The sequence below is a fragment of the Haliotis cracherodii genome, unplaced genomic scaffold (assembly GCF_022045235.1).
Source record: "Haliotis cracherodii isolate W230 unplaced genomic scaffold, xgHalCrac1.p SCAF_20, whole genome shotgun sequence".
Classification (NCBI taxonomy): domain Eukaryota; kingdom Metazoa; phylum Mollusca; class Gastropoda; order Lepetellida; family Haliotidae; genus Haliotis; species Haliotis cracherodii.
In genome coordinates, this window is record NW_027266276.1 from 13,941,892 (window position 1) to 13,967,471 (window position 25,580).

The 25,580-nt window shown below is 39.7% G+C and overlaps 1 protein-coding gene across 1 annotated transcript; it reads right to left on the reverse strand.

Moving 5' to 3' along the window:
* Positions 1-289: 289 nt before the first annotated feature.
* LOC139470339 (S-adenosylmethionine-dependent nucleotide dehydratase RSAD2-like) lies at positions 290-25,379 on the reverse strand. The gene is made up of 7 exons (XM_071252716.1): positions 25,040-25,379; positions 22,079-22,240; positions 21,094-21,230; positions 6,827-6,919; positions 6,084-6,233; positions 4,701-4,733; positions 290-3,188 (listed from the first exon to the last, which is right to left on the reverse strand). The coding sequence occupies exons 1-7, from the start codon at positions 25,296-25,298 to the stop codon at positions 3,024-3,026; spliced, it is 999 nt and encodes a 332-aa protein (XP_071108817.1). The 5' UTR covers positions 25,299-25,379; the 3' UTR covers positions 290-3,023.
* Between the last annotated feature and the right edge of the window lie 201 nt (positions 25,380-25,580).

Here is a 25,580-nt window from a genome sequence, read left to right on the forward strand (position 1 = left end):
ACCTGGCCTTTACGATAAACAGCATAATGCTTGAGGCACATTGTAACCTGAAACCCGACAGGGTTCATAATGCCTGTCAGATTTAAATGTGGATAGGGTTTGAAGCAGATGTTTAAGAATCCAGACAAAGGATGATAATCAGGGATTGAAACGTGACAAGCAGGTCCTGGTTGAGAAAGGGACACAACTCCGCACAGAGAGCTACATCGCCTTGGCCAGCCCTTTAGGCGCCAAGTGTGTTACAGAATTAAAAACAGTGGGACTGATTTTATGTTTTTTAATATCTGCCTGAAGGATAAGAATGCATGACAGGGCCGCGCAAGTCATGGACAATGAAACAACAATAAAACAACAAAAGTAAGGGGCCGGTCATTAATTAGATGAGAGAGTCAGGGGGAATCAGTGGAGGTCCACAAAAAATAACACGTATTAGCGGGCGGGGGGTTGGGGGTGAGGGTGTCATCATTTTCAGTACATTTGAGCATCAAAAACCTGACACACCACCATCCCCAGCATCGACACTAGTCACACAGTCCTTGCCAAACTTCCTAATAGTTAAGTTATCATAAGGGCTAAGAGAATGTTTCACTTTTAAAGGGTCTTGCTACATGTCATTATCATTATAAGGACCTGTGGACTTCAACTGTTAGTTTCTATCGCTGTCTCACCTGTAATAATTGACCAGTTCCTTAAAGTGACATGAGGTAAGCATTCGCTCAACTTACAGCGTTACACATGGGTAACTATCACGTCCTTCTCCACTCATCACATTCCCTCAAATCACGAATCACTTCCCTTCTCATCTTCCCAAAGCAAAGGAGTTACCTGAATGTAAAAGTCCAGTTACCATCCTTGCCTTCAAAGAAAATGGCTGCGTGAAGACGATCAAAATCTATATCGTGATAAACGGGTCTTCGCGAAGTGCATCAAATCACGTGAGCACCTTCATTAAAAACATTAAACGATTTGGACAATATCGTTTCATTAAAATCAGATCTTCGTTCTGGCTATCGCCAAACAAAGATCTGAGGACATCCCAGAACGACCTTTCATCCGACTAATCAAAGCGTCGCTTACCAGATCGTGAAAGTGACAGTTTTCTAATCATCCAACCTCGAAAACATTAACACGGGGTATTCCGAACGACAGTTACGGCCGTCAAAACTACCGTCTATCTCTCGCTTCCGTGGATTAAACATTTGAACGGAGAAGGTATTGCACAGTACGTGGGAAGCACTGTCATACAATATCAAGCATATATCAGATTTCCCGGAATGTTCGTTTTTTTCAGCTTTCCAAATTTTAATCGAGAAATGTGTCAACATATTTTTCAAGCGTAGTCTAAAATGCAAGCCGCCAGGTTGAAACGGGTGCCGTAAAGCTCGAGAAAGCTGCTTTCTAATTGGCTGAAGTCGACTTCCTGTTAGTCATTTCAGTGGTCGGTCAAAGTTCGCGAAAGGTCGTTCTGACGTGACCCGTAATGGGATGTCCTCAGATCTTTGTTTAGCGGCAGCGATGACTTAGATCTGATTTTAATGTGATTGGGAAAATATCTGTTGATGGTACACATGCATTGCAAATTCTGCAGTCGACCGAAATCTGCACGGCAGTTTACGAATCGGATGTTGATTTTGTTACGCGATTTTGATTGGACTATGCAAGGGTGGAAATTGGACTTTGTTAGTCTGTTAACTCTATTGCCTCGGGAAGATGTTGTCTTCTTCACCAGGGGAAACTGAAACTGTATGTTGATGCCCTAAAAATAGTAAAAGTACATTTATGACACAAAACACAAACGAAATGTATACCTAAGTATAACTTAAATCTATATTGAAAAAATAGAGAAACATGTTGATCCAATAGACACCTCATTGGATATATGATACAAAATGGAAACTAAGCAAGACAAATATTTGGTCGGAACAAACGGAACCAACAGTCCATAATAACGAATAACAATCGGATAACTCAAGAACAATGCATTTCCTCGTTACGTCGTTGTTAAAACACAACTGCGATGTTTTCGTTGAAAATGTAAAAGTTGGTTGGTATGTTTTTTGTTTAACGCCGCACTCAGCAATATTCCAGCTATATGACGGCGGTCTGTAAATAATCGAGTATGGACCAGACAATCCAGTGATTGATATTATGAGCATCAATCCACGCAATTGGGATCGATTACATGCATCAACCAAGTCAGCGAGCCTGACCACCCGATCCCGTTAGTCGCCTTTTACGACAAGCATAGTCACCTTTTACGTCAAGCATGGGTTGCTGAAGACCCATTCTACCCCTGAATCTTCGCGGGTCCCTTTGCATTGGGAAGATGCCAGCTAAGGGGGAATCTAGCGAATGCTTGGTGTTAGAGGGGAAGTTCGTGAATGCAACCCCTAATCACTACACCACACACCATTAACAAGTCTCTGTTTGGAAACTGACCTACACATAGTCCTCCTGTAATTACAGTCTAGTTCATGAATACGACACCTATATACATATAAACTACACCATGCGCCTCTAACAAGGAATCTCCATGCATATAAGACTGAATCGAAAAAAATATATTTAGCATAATACAAAATGCTGCCAATGTATATATTCAGTGTCACAGCTGCCTGGGTTGTCATGGGTAACAAAAACATGACGGCCGCACACTGCAACGGTTTGAAAAAAGATAGCAAAACGTTTGGTAAGCATCAAATCAAACAGTCTTGAAGTCACAAAATGTGCATTTAACTTACCATAACAATTCAACGCCCATCACAATAACACATAAGATGGAATGAAATTCTCATGAGAATGATTTAGGGGCCGACCTGTTAATTAATACTAACGGTTGTTAGCGCTTCAAAATACAATAACAAAGGAGAAGCCTAATTTTAAAAAACTACAGCATAATAACCGGTTGGATTTATTTATTTTATTTATTTTATTTTTATCTTATTTGGAGGTGTGTGTGTGTGTTCAGGGCCCGTACATTACGCATGAGCATCTTCCCATCCCTGTGTGATGGAAGCCTGTTTTCACCACTCGAGACTCATGTCAGCCTTGCTCCACTTGTAGCGACCTCCTCGTGCAAGGAACATCTTCTCGTCAAATCCACTGAAATCCAGAGCTTGTTGTACTCCGATATCCAGCAGGGATTTGGACGGATGTTTTGAACCAGATCGACAATCCAGGAACCTCATCTGAAAAGGATGTCATGACAGAGTTGTGTACATTGGACCTACACAGTGACTGAGTATGGTTTGACGCCGCTTTTAGCAATATTCCAGAAATATCATGGCAGGGGACACCAGAAATGAGCTTAACACGCTGTACCCATGTGGGATATCGATCGAACCCGGGTCTTCGGCGTGACGAGCGAACGCTTTAACCACCAGGCTACCCGACCGCTCCGTGGACCTACAGTGTTTGAACTAAAAATAATGCCATACTGCCAACAGGACCCACAAATTTCAGAAGCTGCAGGCCCTGACTAAACTCTTCAGGACCTCACTTGAATAAAACTGTAGCTTCCTGGGACAAATAAATCGACAGCTATTTTCATTGCAGGCAACAAGGACCCATACAAATTTGAAACTAATGGCCCGACACGATTTCTATCTGCCACGGGTCTACGGGCAGGCCTACACCTGACATATACTACTCAAGATAACTTAAACAACACCCTATTTTTTAATATGGCTATAGTAAATCTGTCAAAGCCATGCCATATCTTTACATATTACTATAGTTAATCCGTCAAAGCCATGCCATATATTTTCATATAGCTATAGTTAATCGGTCAAAGCCATGCCATATCTTTACATATGACCATAGTTAATCCGTCAAAGCCATGCCATATATTTTCAAATGTCTATAGTTAATCTGTCAAAGCCATGACGCATTTTTTATGACTATAGTTAATCTGTCAAAGTCATGCCATATGTTCCGGCCCATCATCCAGTCATAATCCGCGCGCTTTTTTCAAATCAGTTTGATAACCTTAATCTATTTACATGATAGAGAAAAATATTACAACCTATTTAGACCAATTACATAGAAACAATTCCCCAAGGGACAACTGTGCGTCTCGTCTGGACTGGAGCATTGGGCAGGTCCGTCGTCTAGATTCCAGCGAACGTTGATTAGCGCCAGTCAGCAATATTGTAGATAACTGTGTGCCAGACGAAACAGGGGTTGAAATAATGAGCAACGTCCCAAATCGAAGGGGTATAATGACGCGTTATAAGCCCGAGCCCGACCTACAGTCCCAATTATCCACTTATCACCTGCAATAGGGCGCTTGTGATTCTAACCCGCTTCCCACTGAGTTATAAAGCAGATATTAATAGCGATTAAAGGGTTTTGAATACACTGTAACAGAGTGTTTAGATTCTAAACACACACGTATGTATGGTCTAAACATGTTAAAGGCGGTGTTTAACAGCTAAAAGTGTTTAGGGTCTAAATGTGGGAAAGACACGTATCGCCCCTCCATGTTTAAACTCTAACCATGTTTAGATTATATGAATGTTGTATTTAGGTGGTGTTAAGGCTGTGAGAAGATGTCATGTGTTTAGACCCTAAACGTGTTTAGAAAGAACACACCACATTATTCCGTTTAAGATTAAACACATTCGTGAACATGTTTAGATCTAAACATGTCGTTTATGTGTTTACATTCAAAATACATATTGTACACATTGTATACTTACAAATTCGTCAAGAATTAGATAGGAATTCTGCATCTGAAATATGATTAGTGAATCATCAAACAACTCATATGCAGTAAACTACGGTTATAATGAACTCAAATGGACCATTGATTTTAGTTCGTTATAACCGTAGTTCGTTATAAGTATATATACAGCATCTATACAGCAAATGACCGTCACCAAAAATTAAGTTCGTAATATCCGTCAGTTCGTTATAAGCGGGTTCGTTCTAAACGTATTTTACTGTATCTCTAAAACGTTTGCTGGAAAGAAGTATGCAATGCTCATGTGAGAAAAAGATAAGGAAATATGCATCTGACTTCCGCCATAGCATTATTTGAATGGATATGTATTACTCAATTGAAAAAGCCATGGTCCACAATCCACGAAACGTTCGTAGCATCCAGGATTATCCATGGTATATTTAAGATTTGCGCCCCTCGTGGTTTGTTCTCCCTGCAGCGTTTTATTGCATTATAAACAACGACCACGAGTCGTTTATTTCTGATATGAGATATCAACATTATGTACAGACTCTTTAAGGATGTTACTAAAATGTACAAGTTCTATATTGAAATATATATTAACTTTATATATAGGATATATTTTTATTTAAAACCGATATTTTAATAATGCCTCCCTCAATATAATCCGATCTCGACAAAGTCGGACAAGACCTTTCTGTACAGCGGTGAGTATTTCCCCATCTTCCCGAGGCAAGGGAGTTAACGGACTTTAAAAAGTCCAGTTTCCACCCTTGCCGAACTAGGCTGGAATTCCTGGGCTCAACCGTAGCGCCACCAGTGGTTATTACGAGTTATGTCCCTTCTAAGCCTCTCCTATGGACCAATCAGATTCCACCTCTCGTATCACTTGCATTTGTTTCAAACAATATGGCGGCGCCCAGTCAAGACGATCTGATCGATAATCAAGATCTATATTGTGATAAAACGGGTCTAACATCGCGAAGTGCGTCAAATCCCGTGAGCACCTTGTTTAAAAACATGAAAAGAAAATATCTGCTGACAACGAGTTGGCGGTGCACATGCTTTCCAAATCCTGCAATCGACCGAAATCTGCACGACAGTTTACTAACCGGATTTCGATATCGGTAAACGATTTTGATTGGACTATGCATAGACTCGTTAGTCCAGCCAAAATGTAACTCCATAATACCAGCTTAGTTCGGCAAGGGTGGAAACTGGACTTTAATAGTCAGTTAGCTCTCTTGCTTCGGGAAGATGGTATTTCTTACATATTCTCACAATCCTCACGTCAATTACCTGATTTACCTCTGCGTGGTTTGTCGTATTTTCGCAAATAGCATTCGTCTTGCGGGTTACGGAAAGGGGCGAGTGGTGACGAATGGCGTGGAAGTCTCACCTTTTCATTAGACTCGGGCACGAGTGATGGAACTCCCTTGTGGCGGCTGAGGAAATCCCGGAATTCCTCGTCTGAGATGACGAACTTCTCGGCATCACGGAGCGCATCCTCCCCGGCATTCTCCCCCTCCAGCACCAAACACTGGAAAACCTGGAGTGAGTGAGTGAGATTGGTTAAACGCTACATGGATCCTCGTTTAAGAGCCCATGGTCCCGTTTAACAAAGCGATCGCAGCACTACGGCTATCGTAACTTCAATGTACTTTAAAATAGACTTAAGACAGTCTCAGCCCTACGTACGATAACTTGGTCCTTATTAACTTCAGTTTACTTTGAGAAATATTAAAAGCGACCCGTTTGAATAGGTCTTCAGCAACCCATGCTTGCCCTAAAAGGCGACTATGTTTGTCGCCGCACTCAGCAATATTCCAGCTATATGACGAGGGTCTGCAAATAATCGAGTCTGGACCAGACAATCCAGTGATTGATACCATGAGCATCGATCCACGCAATTGGGATACGATGACATGCATCATCCAAGTCAGTGAGCCTGAGTCTGACCACCCGGCCCCGTGGGTCTCCTTTAAAGCAAGCATGGGTTGCTGGAGACCTATTCTACCCGGATCTTCACGGGTCTGCCTAGCTGGACTGTTACTGACTGTGGAGTAAAACAACATTCATTCACAACATGGCATGTTGTACTCGGTGCCATGTACAACAATTGACGACGGTGACGACACCTACCTTCCACCTACACGGCTTCAGCTCGGTCACGTGGGTAGTCATGTCCTCGTCCTTGTTGAAAGTATTCACCACTGTGTTGAGTTTGAACGCGACCTGAAATATTCAAAGTTCATCTCTTGCAAAGCTAAATTGGAACATAATGCATTGGTTACTGCATACGTATCTTCACTAAAGAGACACATGTTCAGCGAACACTTATGCGTTTGTAAAACGTGAAGCAAAATTATGTTTCCACAGTATTTTCTGAATGTCGGGAAGTTGGTTTCCGTTAGTTCTAAACCATGGCTGTGCCATACTCGGAGTGTATGTATTTTATGAAGCCAGCTATATTCAGCACTGGGGGAAAAGTTTTTAGAAGAGAGAAAGGTATTGTGTAATTTACATATTTACATTAACAAATATCAAAACAGGTTTGAAATGTTGTATATTCCACGCAGTAGTTCGCTAGTTTTGTCGCGTTATCTTATGGTGACAAGTTAGACCAATTGTGGCTGTATTTGCGTTGCACGAGATTTGGAGGCGCGTTAATTCAGATCGCGTTGGGGGGCGGCCGGGTAGCCTAGTGGTATAGGTGTTCGCTCATCACGCCGAAGACCCAGGTTTGATTTCCCACATCGGTACAATGTGTGAATCCCATTTCTGGTGTCCCCCGCCGGACACTGGAATATTGCTAAAAGCGGCGTAAAACCAAACTCACTCACTCACTCGGATGGCCATGGAATGTCAGATATTTATCGAATGCACCGAAGCATATCAAATTTGAAACAAACTGGTAAGAATTCACTTAGAGTCGAGAAGAACATGAGATTGGAAAATAAAATATTATTGATGCGTTACATGTACAATTGTTCTAATTCCTTCTGATTAATAAAACCAGAGGGTCTTGTGGAATGACCTGCAAATTCATCACATGCGTACTAACAGTTCACCTAAATGCACCACAAACTGTCACGTGTACCTGCCAGCTAGTTTTTACACATTACATGAATGTCTTTTCAGTATATGTTATCAATAGTTAATGGTGTCCTCTTTGCGTTTAGCCACGTCTATATTTGCAACAACATTGATCGATAATCTACTTTCAAACTCGTAGCAGTATCACCAGTGTATGTTATGTAGTAACTGTATATATATATATATATATATATATATATATATATATATATATATATATATATATATATATATATATGTATACTTACCTGTTGTCACGTAGGCTTGACGGGTGTTTTGTATGTATGCGGCAGTAAAGTATTGAAATACGGGGGTTTTTTTATTTCCCGGTTGTGGAGAGGAAAAACGATAAACATCGATGTGTAGTTTTGCTTTCAGTTCAACGAATATTGAGTTTTTCCGGCTTTAGATAATCACGTTTCCCAGAACGTGGCCATCAAGCGATAGCATCTGTCAGATACCCCGATTTCATATATGAAAATTAAACGTTTGCGTCATAATGAGTACCGTGTTCACAAATTCTCTAAATGTACCATGTAGGTTATTGGATTGAGTAAATAAAAGAGAGAGAGAGAGAGAGAGAGAGAGAGAGACTGCGTTATATGTACAATTGTTCTAATTCGTTCTGATTAAATTAAACCAGGTGGTCTTGTTGAATGAACATCAAATTCTACACATGCGTACATACACTTCACCTAAATGCACTAAGTGTTAACGTGTACCTGCCAGCTAGTATTTACACATTCCATGAATATCTCTTTTCAGTATACGAGCGTATGTTATCAATAATTTCTAGCTTCCTCTTTGTGTTCAGTAGCAACGTCTATATTTGCAGTGGGCACGGGCGGGTGGCCCAGTCGTCTAAGGCGCCGCGATTCTCTGTGCGGAGTTGCGTCCCTTGGGCACGCCAGAAACCTTTGATTGTGGGTTCGAATCCCGGTTCGCCCCTATTATGTTTCTAGGTTTGCCAGCACCATACCCGTGCTCGTGGGTTTCACCGAAGTGGTAAACGTCTAAGACCTGCATCACTTCGGGCTTTCCTCCCACATTAAGGTGACACGCCGTGATATAACTGTAATACTGTTAAAAGCGGCGTTAAACCCAACTCATTCACTTACTATATTTGCAACAACATTGATCGATAATCTACTTTCAAACTCCTAGCACCAATACATCACCAGTATATATACTATACAGTGACTGAATTGTAGCAAAAGGCTTTATCACAATGCACGAAACTGAAAGTGTGCAATTTACTGGAAACGACCAACTTTGTCTGCACAGACATCAGTCTAGACATGAATTGGTGCCTTGTTCTTTCACGGTTTCCATGATAGCAGACTGGACTTAAAACTTCGGATAAAAAATGGTTCATTTTTTTAACCCACGCATTTTATAATTGGGACATATAAACAATGCTCAACTGGCGACGTTTACGTTTTGAAACTTATGGCTTCTATATTTTTCTAATTCCATCGAAACAAATTGAAAACCTGCCAACTACCAACGTAACATCGCTACCCTACTGAGTCTTTACTGAGGCTAAAGGTACCAGTCATCTAAAAGCATATTAATCAGTTTTTTTATTCAGTGTCATTGACTCTTTAACACTTTGTGTGATCAGTCTTACACTCAATCATTGGCGGGGGATATGAGTATTCCATGCTTGTTCAAGTATTTGTACTTTTATCTTTTAGTTAAAGGTGAAATACTAAAAATAATTCAAACAAGACTTTGGTATAGGCTAGTGGAGACACTTGCCCCGGGGAGGTTTTCCTACATCGCGCTCGTGGAAAAGTCAGAGAATCACCCATGATACTAAATAATATATATTGTGATGTCCGTGCTACGGATCGATGCATGACTATCTGGTGCACAAGTGTTCCTTTTAACACAGGAATCGGAAATTGTAATATTATTTCAGAAAAACTAACATTACTCGTGGTCGGTATTAAACACACAGAGTTCACATTTGCATATTTTAGAATTCTGGTACCACGCATACACCAGGGATAGATACGGGGTAGAATAGGTCTTCAGCAACCGATGCTTGCCGTAAAAGGTTACTATGCTTGTCGTAAAAGGCGACTAACGAGATCGGGTGGTCAGGCTCGCTGACTTGGTTGATGCATGTTTTCGTATGCCAACTGCATGGATCGATGCTCATGATGTCAATCACTGACTTGTCTGGCCTAGACTGAATCTTTTACAGGCCCCCGTCATATAGTTGGAATATTTCTGCTTGAGGCGTTAAATAACAAACAAACAATACAAACCTACAACTAATTATAAAGTGCTGTTATCATTTTTGACTGTTTATGTTCGTGTTGTCTGTACTACCGTTGGTGGTTTTCTGGTAATAAAGTGTATTGTGGGTATCGGTCAGTGCACAGCAAGGTGGATCGACGCTCATTGCGTGGATCGATGCTCATGATATCAATCGCTGTATTGTCTGGTCCAGACTCGATTATTTACAGACCGCCGTCATATAGCTGGAATATTGCTGAGTGCGGCGTTAAACAACAAGCCAACCAACCTTTTCTCATCACCGTCTACTGAACACTTGTCATCATATGAAGAATATCCCCCGTTCAGCTGTGTCGCTTGCAGTCCGCATTAAGGGGCGCATTAGAGAAATAGAACAGATATGCTTCCTAGAAGTAGTGTGTGCTAAAATAAACAACAATACACGCAGGATGTGCGCCAGCCCTTCCTTTTTAAAGGCTGTGTTTGACATTGGGGATATGTTAGACAGCATGTACTGTGGCAAGCTTTGTGTACACAACATGTGGCCGTTGATTGATTCGTGAAGGAGGTCGCAGGTTCAATGCGCAATACGCAAAGTATACGCAACAAGTTCGCGATTAGCATGTCAGTCATGTGTGTACAAAACAAACTGTGACACAATATACACTCATCATGACAAATCATACTCTAGTTACACGTGACTGAATCTTTACGAACGCTTCGCACAAAGAACACAAAGGCCTGCTATTCATAACAAGAGTTACACACAAGGGAGCCGACGACTAATTCTTGGCAAGCGAAGATACAAGATAGACACATTTTTTATGAATAATAACTTCTTTAAAGATCTTGGTCAACTTCTAAGTAATGCCTATCAAACAATTTAAGCGAAGATACTTTTATCAAACGGAGAGGTGCATTATGTGATTACAAATTATTTTTATGCGTTGGCTTTATCCTGCCGAGAAAGTATAATATATGGGTAGGTTTCTCGGGAGGATAAAGCCAACAGATAAAAACGACATCCGTTTGGGTCATATGTGGATAGAGATGCAAATATCAAGGTCAAGTAGGGACTTCTTTCAGTGTTTATAACCAAACATTGCGTCGTCCTTGTCATTCGGCAATAGAGTCAGAATTAACCATCGGGAATCTGGATAAACTACAGGGATAATTGCTAGTTAAATTCGATTATAGATTTAGTTTAGATTTAACTAAAGTGTTTAACAAATTAATAGGGAAAGGTACAGAATAACTGAAGATATCGAGATAACATATATACTTATTATGAAGTACTAGTTTATGTTTTAAACTGTTTTCAGTTTGACATGTATAGATATATATATAGATAACTAAATACACACATGTCAGACATATCTACAAGATACATAAATATGAACCAAACACAAACTAACCTTATAGAGATCCTGAACACAACAAACATATCATCCACTGATTTCCTTCAAGTGTAAGTGACCAACTAATTTAGCAAAGTCAGCTAAATACAAAAGAAACCTTTTACTTACATGATACACAAGCTGGGAAGGAAAACAAAGCAAGACGCTTGTGCTGTTGGTGACTGTATAGCTGAAAGTGGCTATTGTTATGTTAGTAGTTATGTAAGTACTGGAGCTAGTCCAGTAGATGTTGTTTTTTATAGGTAATATGCTCAGGTAATCTAGCTTGAGACAGAAACAGGCTAAAACAAAAACAAGACTTTAAAAGACTTTACTAAAATATTTACAAAATAGCAATAACTTCAACTCGGCCATATCATTATCAAAAGAACAGTCTGATATACTTAAAATCAGTGTCTAACTGTGACGTAGCTGAGGCATTTTATAAGTCTTGGCAACTTTGGAGATATAAATTTCGAAACAATTTTGCGAGGGCAGCAGTAGCCATGTCTGTGCTTGTAGACCTCTGCGACTTGAAACCTTTTCCACAAATTAAAATAGTTGGATTTGGCCGAAATATGTTTCAATTGTTACCTTGTTTCGTTTGGTCGCTGTCTGTATATCTGATTGCACTTCTTATCGTTATGACAGGACAGGACAACGTCTGATTGTGGCCTTGACGTCTCCTCGACTAGGGTTAGAGTAGCTTCCCTTTGACAAAGGGCAGTTACTCTAGTAATAGCGGACAGACCGATGGATTGCAGCAAAATGCAAGTAAAAACAATTGTTGTTTTGTGTATATGTTGCTACGCCACTGTATAAGAAACAGATTTCAGTTGGAACTATATTGGCTACTGTCACTGTCCGACTTACACATCACTTACCCTGTGACGTAATAAATATTAATGCGCGCATTCCAGGAAAACTCGCAATGTTTAGGTTATGTTTGTGAGGGAGGGAAAGCGATTTTCAAGTACAGAATTAAAGAATGACATTATATGATAAAGAGGTTATCGCGCTTGTGTGTTTGGGGATGGTAAATATCATGTATTAGGAATAAACACTATGTATTTACCTCGCCAAGGATCGCTAAATACAATGTTTATTCCTAATGCAGGATATTTACCATCCCCAAACACACAAGCGTGATAACCTCTATTTATTACCCATAGGGTTAGAAATAACAGAGTTAATAAAAATCGTATGTGCCCCAGTATAGTTCAAGTATCACTTGTTTGCGCACCAATGTATTTTTTCCGTCATCCGGCCGGCATTGTTGTGACGTAAGGTCGGAATGAAACGACGTCAAAGCTGAAGAAAGTTGACGTTAAGGGACGAATTGTGGTTTTCTAGGACAGCGGTTGTGATCGCTGCATTTTTCTAAAGGGGAGCTAAAAATGATTAAGAAATAATGGGTGATAAAGAAAGTATTACACTCACATGTATGTCACATTGATTTTACGAAACTCGTGTACGAATTCCTGTATTACCCTCGCTTTCGCTCGGGAAAGACACACTGGCTCGTATATATAATCTCTAGATATTCTTACCCCTTCACATCAACAGAATCAAGTAATGTTCTACTCAGAAAAGGTAAAGGACCACCGGATTATTTCACATATCCATAGTTAATCTGCGATACCATGACAGATTAACTATTGTAACATGAGAGAATCGGGTAGTCCTTATCTTTTTTTCAGTAGTGTACAACTCCGGTTTTAAACATATATTCAGTTTGAATCATTCGTCACGACTCGTCCCCCTATCGATGAATGTTATGTGCGTAAATACGACAAACCAATCAGAATGCGCGTATGATTTCAAGTTCTTCGTCAAAGAATCCCTCGCGAATAATTTTTGAATTCACATATATCTACAAATATACCAAAGACACAGTTAAATGTGTTCAATCATACTGTATAATTCCGCATGTCCCGATGTGCTTTAAATTGCATTTGAAATATATATGAAATATGGGGAAATATATGTGAACCATTACGCAACGAGTTAACACTTGTTTTAGGTATGCCCGTTTGCGCTGAGACGGAACCCGGTCGCAAAAATGGCCACGAGAGGGGCACGATTCGCTATTCGGCTTGTCCCGGATTAATACGAGTTGGTCACGACTGAGTTTGAATTTGTCTTCAGCTCGTGAGGACATGAGAAGGTTTAGAGTTAAGTGTTTTTTTCTAGCCATTGTCTTACCTCTCACCGGGTCATTTATACCAGAGACCATATAATAGATTATATGGTCTCTGTTTATACCTAGGAGCAGTTTGGGAGCCTAGTGTTTTAAGCGTTTGCTCGTCACGCTCGTCACGATCAACCCCGAGTGTTCGACAAGACGAGCGACATGACATTAAAGTATGAACAACAACCATTGGGGCACGATGACACGTAATCAGACATCCTGACTACCGATTCAAACTTTAGACGGCTATTGACCTTTTTCACACTTCGCTACTTCCGGTTTGAAAGCGAGGCTTGGAGAGCAGAAGGTGAAGGCTGGATAGCACATGAAACACATGGAGATGTCAACAAGGCACGCAATCGGGACAAACTGTGACAATTTAACCATCCCGGTACATTTATCGTAAGTATTGAACATTATTCTTTTTGACAAACTATTCTACTGTTATCTGGTCTCCTTACCGATATAAACTTGAGTCTGGCCGTTCTGTTATGATTTCAATTTAAAATATCCATGACCACCTAACTCCCAGTGCAGTTTATGGTAGCTGAACAGACTTAATACAAATGCTACTGAAATCTTGTAAAGAATAATTCATTGTTTACACACCATTAAACTATTTATTGTGAGTTTAAATAACTTTGCGGGTTGTATTTGAAGTCGAAATATTCACCTTTTGACCATATCTAGTCAGAAACTAACTTAATTGATATAGGCCTATGTTGATATAATGTATCAAATTGAAACCTACTGAGAATTTACAATCGTAACAAATCAGAATTTTGCATCAGTTGCGTATTTGATGTAAATTGTAATGGACTCAAATGCATTCCAATAAAATATTAGACCTCTAGATCTACTTGTGCTGTTGTGATTGTGAACAGTTGTTATTTTGATTGTCAATGTTGTCAGATTAGATAGCATGATGTGTAATATTTCAACTGAATTATTACATAAAGGGTGTGTAAATATTTGAAGTAAAGTACAGTTTGATCTGCAATTTTGGTAACAATTAATATTTCTACCAAAATGATATTTACTTTAATGTACCAATTTAATCATGTCATGAAATGAACAAAAATCCATCTAATTAATGTCCAGTAAATGTTCAATCTACATGTGATCTTTATATAATTTACAGAAACAGATAACTCTTTAACAGTTTGTATTCAAATATTTCAAATGCATAAATTGATATTGACATTACTATAAACTTAAAGTATAAACAAAATTATTTTTAATTCCCATGCGTATTGCAATCATAACTCATTAATTCCCTTTGTTTAATTGTGAAACCCATCTGGCTTTATGTACACAAACATGTTTTGAAACTTTTAAAAGAAAAGGATTTCTTTTGTGCAAGCAATTGCCATGTATTATTGATTATTTATCATATCAATTTATATGTAAGAATATAGTTTACTGTGTCATTTTGCAATAATTATATTGTTATGATGTAATATTTTACTATTGTTAACAATCTTTAGAACTTTAGTTTATTTCAATCAAGTCAAGTGGTTTGATTATTTTGATATTTTTTTATAATTCAATCAAAACGAGAAAAATAAAAAAATATAAATACATAGAAGAAATTTGTTTTCCTTGTCAAATAACGATGATAGCATGAATTTATCTCATGCTCCTTGTATAGCATGCTCCTTGTGAAAATTCATTCCATTTCTTCTTCGAATGTACCTTATATGATGATTTTAGGGAGACATTACTGACAGCTATCGATAATCTTGGAGGACAAAAAACTCTACATAGTATTCTTTTTGGTGATCCAAACTTAGATGTTTTCCTGAATACAAAAATATTCTTGTCTGTACACAAATTTATAGAAACGACTAACAGATTCAGTAGCTAGCATAGTATTGTTTCCAAACTGTTAATCATTAATATTGTTAAATCTATATTCAACACTAAAATGTATAATATTAGGATATGTATGAGATGCACACTGTCTTCACTTTCAAGCACATTGTACATATCCTTCATATGAGCACTGTATATATATTGTGCACTATGTTTCCACAATGTGAAGTTTCAACTGTAAATTGTTCATTTTCATTATGCAATATTATGTATAACTGTATATAGGGAGAAGGCTATGTCCTTTGTCTTTTTGGACAATAAAATATGTTTAATAATATCTCATCTTGTGATCTGACAAAGTTAATATTTTCAAGTCAAGATATCAACTTTAGTAAACCACATGAAGAGATAAACATTGCATTTGACAAAATAAATTCAAGTCTTATATTTTCTTTGTGATCTTCATGACCTTACTCAGAAAACCATAGTGTCAATGAGGCAGACTGACTGTAGGTGTGACAAAACGTGATATTTCACCTGATTTTAATAAAAATCTTATTTATTTCACTCTAGCGAAAGTATGTTTTCAGCATGGTCAGACTAAACAAAGTATTTCATGATTAAATACATACAGGTAATACAAATATCAAAACGTGTTTCATTAAAACAAGAGTGAATTTCTGTGTGACATTGATATAAAGAGCTGTAGTACACTGTCATTAAATTGATGCATCTGTTGAGTTTACTGTTTACAAAGAATATACTGTTTGAGTTTTAGACATATCAGATGAATTGTTCTTAAGTAGCAAATGTTACACACTGTGATTAATTTTCCTTAAACTTCTCTATTTCAGAAGAATGTTGTTTTCTAAATAAGCAATATTTTTCGAGAAGGTGAATAAGCATTGTTTATAAAAAATGTTATTGAAGTAGGAATATTAATACAATATTATTGAATTATTCATTTCAGGCCACCGAGTCAACACAATGAAGTACTAGTATCCGGTGACGGATGTCTGGAGGAGCTTTCCGCTGACAGTAACACAATAGTTACAATGTGCATCCTGTCAAAGGACGAGGAAGTGAAAAGCCTTATTCACTCACAAAACAACATGGCCAATATTTATCAGACACTTAAAAAGCACATTGTACCATTTGTTTACAAGCAAGAAAATTATTTTCTCCTGGAATTTAATTAGGTGCTTTTGACTGACAAAGACACCCAATCCATTTTAAGTTTTGAAAACTTATATTGTGAGAAATAAAGATATGAAAATTTAAGTTTGTTTTTCTTTGTTAAATATGAGAAATCCAGATTGTTCCATCAACATAATTTGTACCAATACATATATTTTATCTTGGCTTGATTACCAATTGAAGTTTATTCCTTTTTATCTTTTGTTATTTTATTTGTACTCATATCTGATCAAGACATTTTCAAACTATTCAGGATAAATGTATTAGTAGCTTCCATTTGATATACAATTACCTATCACCATACAGGATTAGGTGAGGGTGTTCAAGAAGTTGATAGTTGTATCAATTCTTATATTTCTTCAATATCATGCCTTAATTATATTTATCAATTTTTAGTTTCCTTTAACTTGTTTTAAACAGTTCACACATTATTACTTTTGTCGTGCACGGTGCAATCTCAATCGGCAGTAATCAGTTAAGTAAGTGATGTTTGAAGAACAAGTAAAGTATCATCTGTTTATTGTACACACTGAATAGAGTTATCGCCCCTACTGAATATTTATTTTGACACACGAATTATTTTCATAATTAACATTGTAATATGTTAAAATGAAAATCATAGCAGAAAAAGTGTCTTTTGTCAACTGGACACATGGCAAAACGATAGCGCGTTGTGCAGCAAACACCACTATGAAACGTGAAATAAACATGATCTCGATCTTGATCTCGAGTTTGCCAAGCCACGCATTGACTGAGCAATTTTGCAAAAGTACATTGACGTGTTTCATGTTATGCGGTTTATTTACGATACCCAACTTCTGTCATTGAATGTACTGTCACATTGTACCTATATGCCGACGAGGTTATGATAAAACAATCTATTTCTGAAATACGTATCTCGAAATGCACTTTTCCATTCACTTCCGGGATCCTGACAGCAAAATGCAAATTCCAGTGTATTACAGGCATATTTTAGTTGGACCTCACGATTAAATGTGAAATATCTTATGTATTAGATACAAAGGATACCATTTTTTGTTTGTTTGAAATGTCCACCAGTGAAATGCACAACATGCTGTCTGTTCCCTATCAGCTGATGCGACTCACACTGCATGGAGCTATGCTCTCCAAGCCTCGTTTTCGATCCAAGATGGCGAAAGTGTGAAAAAGGTCAATAGCATGAGATACTGGGGCCGCATGTGCTCCGGATTCTGATGACCCTGTTGAAATCCAGGGAAAGGTCTGATTGGCAATCTTCACAAAGATAATGAGTTTGATAACCTCTCACTTACAGTCCGCTTGACGTCGTAAGCTTGAATCCCCGTAGGACTCTTAAAGGGAAACAACAATCTAACTTTCAGTCGTCTAGCAGACGCCATTTTAATTAGCCCACATAAGGGCCCACTTGCACAAAGCGATCTTAGCGCTAAGACTATGGTTAGCCTATGTTAAAGTATGGGAGTTACGATCATCTTAGCGCTAAGATCGCTTTGTGCCAGTGGGCCCAGAAGCCAAGTAGCGCGTCAACGACCCAACAAACTGGGCGCCTGACCAGCGAGGGGCCAGCTGGATGACCTCGTTGACAGCGAGGGGGAATCCCCTTGAAACCTCGCATTTGATTGGATGATGCTTACTATAACCTTTCACCTTGCAAATTAATCTGCGTGTGCAAATGTGTATGCACAATTTATAGTTTGGTATACGGAAAAAGTGTACGTATTATTATTGTAACAATGAAATTCAATTCATATACTCAACAACGACCCTTATTTTTCAGGCCAATTCCATTTAACTAAAAAAAACATCGATCAAAGGGTTAACTGATACTACGTTGACTGATTAATCACTGTTATCGTGGAATTTCCAAACGTAAGTGTTTATATATGAATATATTTATATAAAGCAGACGGATTACAACCATATCTGGGCGTGTTGTGCCGATGTAAAAAAGGCATACTTCATTCAATAGATTAGCTAATAATAAGTTGATTGAATGCTCTTTGTCATCAAACTCAATGGATTTGTAAAATACCGTGGATATCATATACAAAGTTGTCACGTGTGCTATCTCAGCTGACCGATGAGACTTGACACCTATCTGAAACACGTGAAGCAAACTTACGTGATCCGTTTGGTCATTCCGAAACTTTATATATATATTTTTAATATTAGATTGTAACAAAGACACGTGACATCGGACAAGTTTCTTTGTACAGCAGCAGATGTATTGGATATTATTCCTTTATGTGGAGACCCGTGGAGACCCGTGGAGACCCGGGGTAGAATAGCTCTTCAGCAACCTATGCTTGCCGTAAAAGGTGACTATGATTGTCGTAAAAGGCAACAAACGGGATCGGGTGGCCAGGCTCGCTGACATTCGTGACCAACTCGTGACATTCCGGGACAAGCCGAATAGCGAATCGTGCCCCTCTCGTGGCCATTTTTGCGACCGGGTTCCGTCTTAGCGCAAACGGGCATACCTAAAACAATTGTCAATTCGTTGCCTAATGGTTCACATATATTTCCCCATATATTATATATATTTCAGATGCAATTTAAAGCACATCGGGACTTGCGGAATTATACAGTATGATTGAACACATTTATTTGTGTTTTGGGTATATTTTTAGATGCAAGACATATGTAAAATCAAAATTATTTCTGAGGGATTCTTTGATGATGTACTTGAAATCATACGCGCATTCTGATTGGTTTGTCGTATTTACGCACATAACATTCATCGATAGGGGGACGAGTCTTCTTGCATGTTACGGAAAGGGGCGAGTGGTGACGAATGGCTCGCTGACTCGGTTAATGCATGTCATCAATCCCAATTGCGTGGATTGATGCTCATAACTTACATACAAAATAATATTAAAATACACTATGTACACTATTGCTTAGGTTAAAGTTCAGCCTCTAAAACACTTTCATTCAAAACATCAACATTAATAGAAACATATTATTCAATGTAAATATAATTACTTCCTAGATGCTTATTTATAATGCCTAATCTTTGATTACTATTAAATCCTATTTAGAAGTAAAGACAAATTATAAACTAACCTTTTGTGGTGATCTACGAATACTCCCAGTGCAGTGCACAGTGAAGGTGGTAATATGGAGTTAGTCAGAGCAAGAAGGTAAAGTTTGAATTTGGCCAATCACAGGATCGCTTGGGATGTGATTGATCAGTAGAGGGCTGGACAAAGAATGTAGTTGAGCTTGGGTTGTGATTGATCACTGAGGGCTGGACTTAAAATGATGGGATAAAAACACACCTCTTTTGACTATAGTTCAACAGAAACAAAACTAGAAATAGTTTTATTTACAAACAAGGCTAAAATACAAATATATACACCTGCTATTATGTGCAGGTCTCACAGCGCAGCAACAAGAGCGCGAACACAAGTCAAACCAGTCAAAACCATAGTTCATAAAAAGCCAATCAGCGAAGGAAAAGCCTATCCATATTTTCAATACTTTCAAACTTGGAGTGTTGTTTCCCTTTAACAAAAGCTGATGCAACAAGATTTGAAATATGTTTTTCTTTTACAAATTTGGAGGGTTTTATTCACTGTGGGAATCATGGTTAAAATAGGTCCCCGGCTTTCCGACCAACCAGTGATCACCATGCAATTCAATCATAACTGGAGTCCCCACGGTGAGTGAGTGAGTGAGTGAGTTGAGTTTAACGCCGCTTTTAATAGTATTCCAGTTATATCGCGCCGTGTTAGTTTAATGTGGGAGGAAAGCCCGAAGTGATGCAGGTCTCAGACGTTTACCACTTCGGTGAAACCCACAAGCACGGGTATGTTGCTGACAAACCTAGAAACGTAATTTGGACGAACCGGGATTCGAACCCACAATCATAGGTTTCTGGCGCGCCCAAGGGACAAAACTCTGCACAGCGAATTGCGGCGCCTTAGACGACTGGGCCACCCGTAGGCCCCACGGAGTAGGTTCCAGGCTTCCCCCAAGGGCGGTTTCACCAGCCGACCCAGAGTGTGTGTGCTGTGGCGCCTGTTAACTGTGCACTCGGCCAAGTCACTGTTAAAATCCTGGTTCCGCCTCTGGGTTTATTACTTGGTTTACAAAATTCAAAATTCACAAAAAAATACTTTTCTTTCTGTCGAGTTTGTGAACAAGACAGTAAGAAATAAAAAAAGAAAAGTATGGGAAGGGAAGTAACTCTTGACTTGACTTTCAAAGAAACCTTCCAAGAAACATATGTCGTGACGTCACTTTGAATTTTTTCTTTTGCATGCGGCATCTGCGTGAGATCGGGTGGTCAGGTTCGCTGACTTGGTTGATGCATGTCATTGTATCCCAGTTGCGTAGATCGATGTTCATGAAATCAATCACTGGACTGTCTGGTCCAGATTCGATTATTTACAGACCGCCGTTATATAGCTGGATTATTGCTGGGTGCGGTGTTAGACAACAAACAAACAATGCCTGTTTACCTTGTATTTGTAACACCAGTCTCGGACTCGCTGCAGAGAGTCGAGGTGACTCCTCCTTCCCTGTTGTCGACCAATCAGCTCGTTAGTCTCTGGGTTGAAGCTGTCACATGACAGTGCCAGTATGTCCAGGTATTCGCCTGTAAAAACAACCCAGCAGAGAGCAATGTCAACCAGAAAACACTATCAACCACTGAAGGTAACACTTTAGCGTTTTTTCTAGGATTGTTTTTTTTCCACAGCGAGACTTATAGTGCTATTTTCTAGATTAAATGTTATTGGCCCTAACTAATAGTTATTACACTGGCGTTGTGCACAGAGATAATAACATTGTGAGGCCTTTAAGTCACATGTTACTTTGGGTCTTCTAGCCTTTGGATTCGATCGATGACTTCCTTTAAAAGTAAAATAGATGACAAGGCTTGTTGGAATGCAACGCTCTTTGTCAGACTCCCAGGGGCAAGGTCATTAACATATGGGTCACTTAACAAGTAAGTATTATTTGATATGGGGTTTCAAGATCAATGCACTTTGTATTTGTAAATACTAGTCCAAATTAATACTGGTTTTATTGTGCTAGCCCGTCGAGATAACACGCCGTAGTTTAACATGGATACCTTATGGAGTCCGTATTTTATCCCCTGAATAGCGTGGCTGATAATATCAGTCACTGGAATGTCTGATCCAGAATCGATTATTTATTATCATGTCTCCACTGTATTATCGCTGGAATATTTTGAGTGTGACGTTAAACAACAAAAACCTACAAACTATGGCAGACTAGGGGGAAGTGAGTGGACAAGTTTCTCAGTCGCAGCAGCAATATAGTAGATGTATGAAGATGTCTTTTACCTTGTGATGGAGTCTCATAATATCGACCACTGGTTTGTATGGCAAGACTCGATTATTTACAGGCCGTCGACATACAGTTGGAATATTGCTAGGTGCGGCGTTAACAACAAACAAATGTTGAGTTATAAATATTTACCGTATTCAACGAACCATGACTCTTTGATCAAGCTCCCGTTACTGACGATGGAGACGCTGGGAAGGTGAAGGTCGTGCTTGCAGTAGGTCACGAGGTCGCCCACGTACTGACCCCGGTCCTCCAGAAAGGGCTCTCCCCCAGAGAAGTTCACCTTCTGCATGCCTGGAATTTACAAGTTACCAGGTGGCCAAGTTGACACGAATACTATTAGGACGGCTGGGAGAAATCTCATAATAATCAGATCTTGTAGGTCCCGCTACCGCCACACGTAGCGACAGCGTGCACTAACATAATAATGACATTGACAGTAGTATTCATGCATGCGTGCGTGCTTGCGTTAGTCCTGACTATTCCCGTTTTACAGCGCTAGCCCACTGTGATATGCTGGACACCCCGCTCAGAAACACTACACTGGCTCCGAGCTCAGGCAGGGTAACAAGTGGTACCATCTTTGGGCGTCTTTTGGCATGTCCATTCACCGGGCGGGCGCCTATCTTCACGGATGTTATCCTGTTCCTCACTATGATCATTTGAAGCTTATCATAAAACAACGGTTTCGTTGGAAGTATGGGTATCAAATATTTTATTTATAAATTTTAATCTGATTAATGCCAGGCCTTTACTTCGATACTTCTCCGCGTAATGATCTTACAATGCGCCATTGGAGGTTGTGTCATTCCTTTACAACTTTCGATCTCAAAAGAAACCCCTCTCAGAATACCAACATTCCCTCGATAGTACATCTGTTTGGGAACCGCAAAGATCCATGTCTTCTGCACCGTAAGAGGTCTTCTGCTTTTGCTCATGATGTCAATGACTGGATTGTCTGGCCCAGACTCGATTATTTACAGACCACCGTCATATAGCTGGAATATTGCTGAATGCGGCGTTAAACAACAAACAAACAACTTTGGTGTAGATACCGTGGCGCTCCGAACAATCAGGGTGTTTACAAAGTCCACAACATTTACAGCACAGCCTTCACTATTTTCAATTCGGATACGGCTATTTATGTTCCTTGTCCAGAAACCGCCTCCGTGGTCTAGTGGTAGAGCGTCCGCCCGGAGAGCGGAAGGTCCGGGGTTCAATCCCCAGCCGCGTCATACCTAAAGACGTTAATTGATGGTACTTGTTGTTACCCTGTCTGGCGCTCGGCATTAAGGGGCTAAAACAAGGACTGGTCGGTTCGGAGTCAGTCAGCTGCCGGACTGTACCTCTCTCTCGCCAATAATTTGTCATTCAATTGTCAATAATGTTCAAGTTCGAAAATGCCGAGACTCAGTGCTGCCAATCGGAACAACGCCATAGGACGTATCCAAAGAGGGGAAATTTAACGTCCACCACAGCACCATTTGCCGCCTTTGTGACCGATACACACAGTTCAATTCGACTGCAGACCGTCCGAGAACCGTCCGACCAAGAGTTACCACCCCTGCACAGGATCGTTACATTCGACTGTTGCACTTACGTCATCGCAATGCCACAGCTACGGAGACTGCACGACCCATCCCTGGTTTCAGGAGGATGGGGGGGGGGGGGGATATCCTACACCACGAGATCTTGGTTGAGGTTCAGGGAAATTTAACAGCAAATCGCTACATGCATCAAATTCTTCAACCTCACCTTCTTCCAATCAGAAGGAGCTGTTTTCAACAGGACAACGCTCCTACCCACACAGCTCGTAAACTACCTTCATAATTCCAACATCAACGGCTTGCCCTGGCCGTCGAGGTGTCCAGATCTCAACACAATCGAACACCTCTGGGATGAACTCGATCGACGTGTACGTCAACGTCAGAACACGCCGCAGCCACTCCCACAACTGGCCAATGCGTTACAAGCGGAATGGCGCAGAATTCAGCAGGACAGAATTCGTACACTTATCCAGAGGAGATGCAGAGCCGTGATTGCAACCCGGGGCGGTCCAGGAGATACTGAGTTCAGCGCAGCCTTGTGGCCTTATGTGGCATGACAATGAACAGTTTTCAATGCCATTACAACGACAGGTGACTATCGAGCTCCAAAATTTCATATTTGTATCTATGATAGTAAATCAAATATATCGACTTTATAAGTTATAATAAATTTACTTAAAATATACCTGTGCGTTTCATTTTTTTGTTCGACATTAACCATGTTAAGTGTAGGTAAATATGTAAGTATGTAGATAATGTAATAATTAGACGGGTGATTTAGTGTGAACAGGTTGATACATGTTTGTTTACCATTGGAATAATGAGGTCGACCTTGAAACAAATACATTCAAAATATGTGTACATACAAATGTACAAGGGTCAGAAATGTCTCATTACAATAAATGAGTGGCCCTAATTTCTAAAAAATTAACTTCTAGGGGGGGGGGGGTCTGATTTGGATTTGGGTGTTTGTTTGTTTTGTTGGGTTATTGTCATTGGATTTTTTAATAAGATGCATACATTTCGGCGACCTGACAGCGGCATGCAACACGGTACAATTTTGGAAGTCCAAAATGTGAGTGACTTGGGTTTCACGCCGCTTTTAATAGTATTCCAGTTATATCACGGCGTGTCAACTTAATGTGGGAGGAAAGCCCCAAGTGATGCAGGTCTTAGACATTTACCACTTCGGTGAAACTCACAGCACGAGTATGGTGCTGACAAACCTAGTAACATAATCGGGGCGAACCGGGATTCGAACCCACAATCATAGTTTTATGGCGTGCCCAAGGGACGCAACTCTGTACAGCGAATCGCGGCGCCTTAGAAATATGAGGGCATATGCATTGCACCTAATAAAGATGAGATAAGGTAGTGTTGAGTGCTCAACCTGTATAGAGAAAGTGTGAAAGCATGCATGCTATCACGACCTAATTACAATTATAGCTACAGACAGCTGTGCTGTAATGTGGGTATCGTGACTTCAATTCTAAACTGGATCGTGTAAAAGATAAAGCTTGTCATTCTGTCACAAGAAATCTCTTACCTGCATCCCTGAGAGCTTTTAGTCCTCTCTTAGCTTCCTCCAGGGGGAGAACGAAGGACGTCTTTGCCGTGTGAAAACAAAAACCGCATTTGTAGTTGCATCGTCGCGTGAAGTGGTAGTTGACGCTCACAGGCGTCACTGTCGAGTTTCTTTGTGTCTGGGAGCACACTGACGACGTTCCCGTGAGCCACGCCCAACAACGTTGTATGAATGATGTGACTATGTAGAACGATGCAATCACTTTTAGAAAACCTGTCATCCTGTCCACGTATGAAATCGGGGTATCTGACAGATGGTTCGCGCCTTGCGTTTATATGCTATCGCGTAGTAGCCACGTTCTGGGAAACATGATCACGTGATTATCTAAGGCTGGAAATATTCATTATTCGCTGAACTGAAAGCAAAACTGCTCATCCATGTTCAGCTACTGGGAAATAAAAAAACGTATTTCAATACTTTACTGCCGCATACATACAAAACACCCGTCAAGCCAACGTGACAACAGGTATATATATATGGTGATGTAATGCTGCTACGAGTT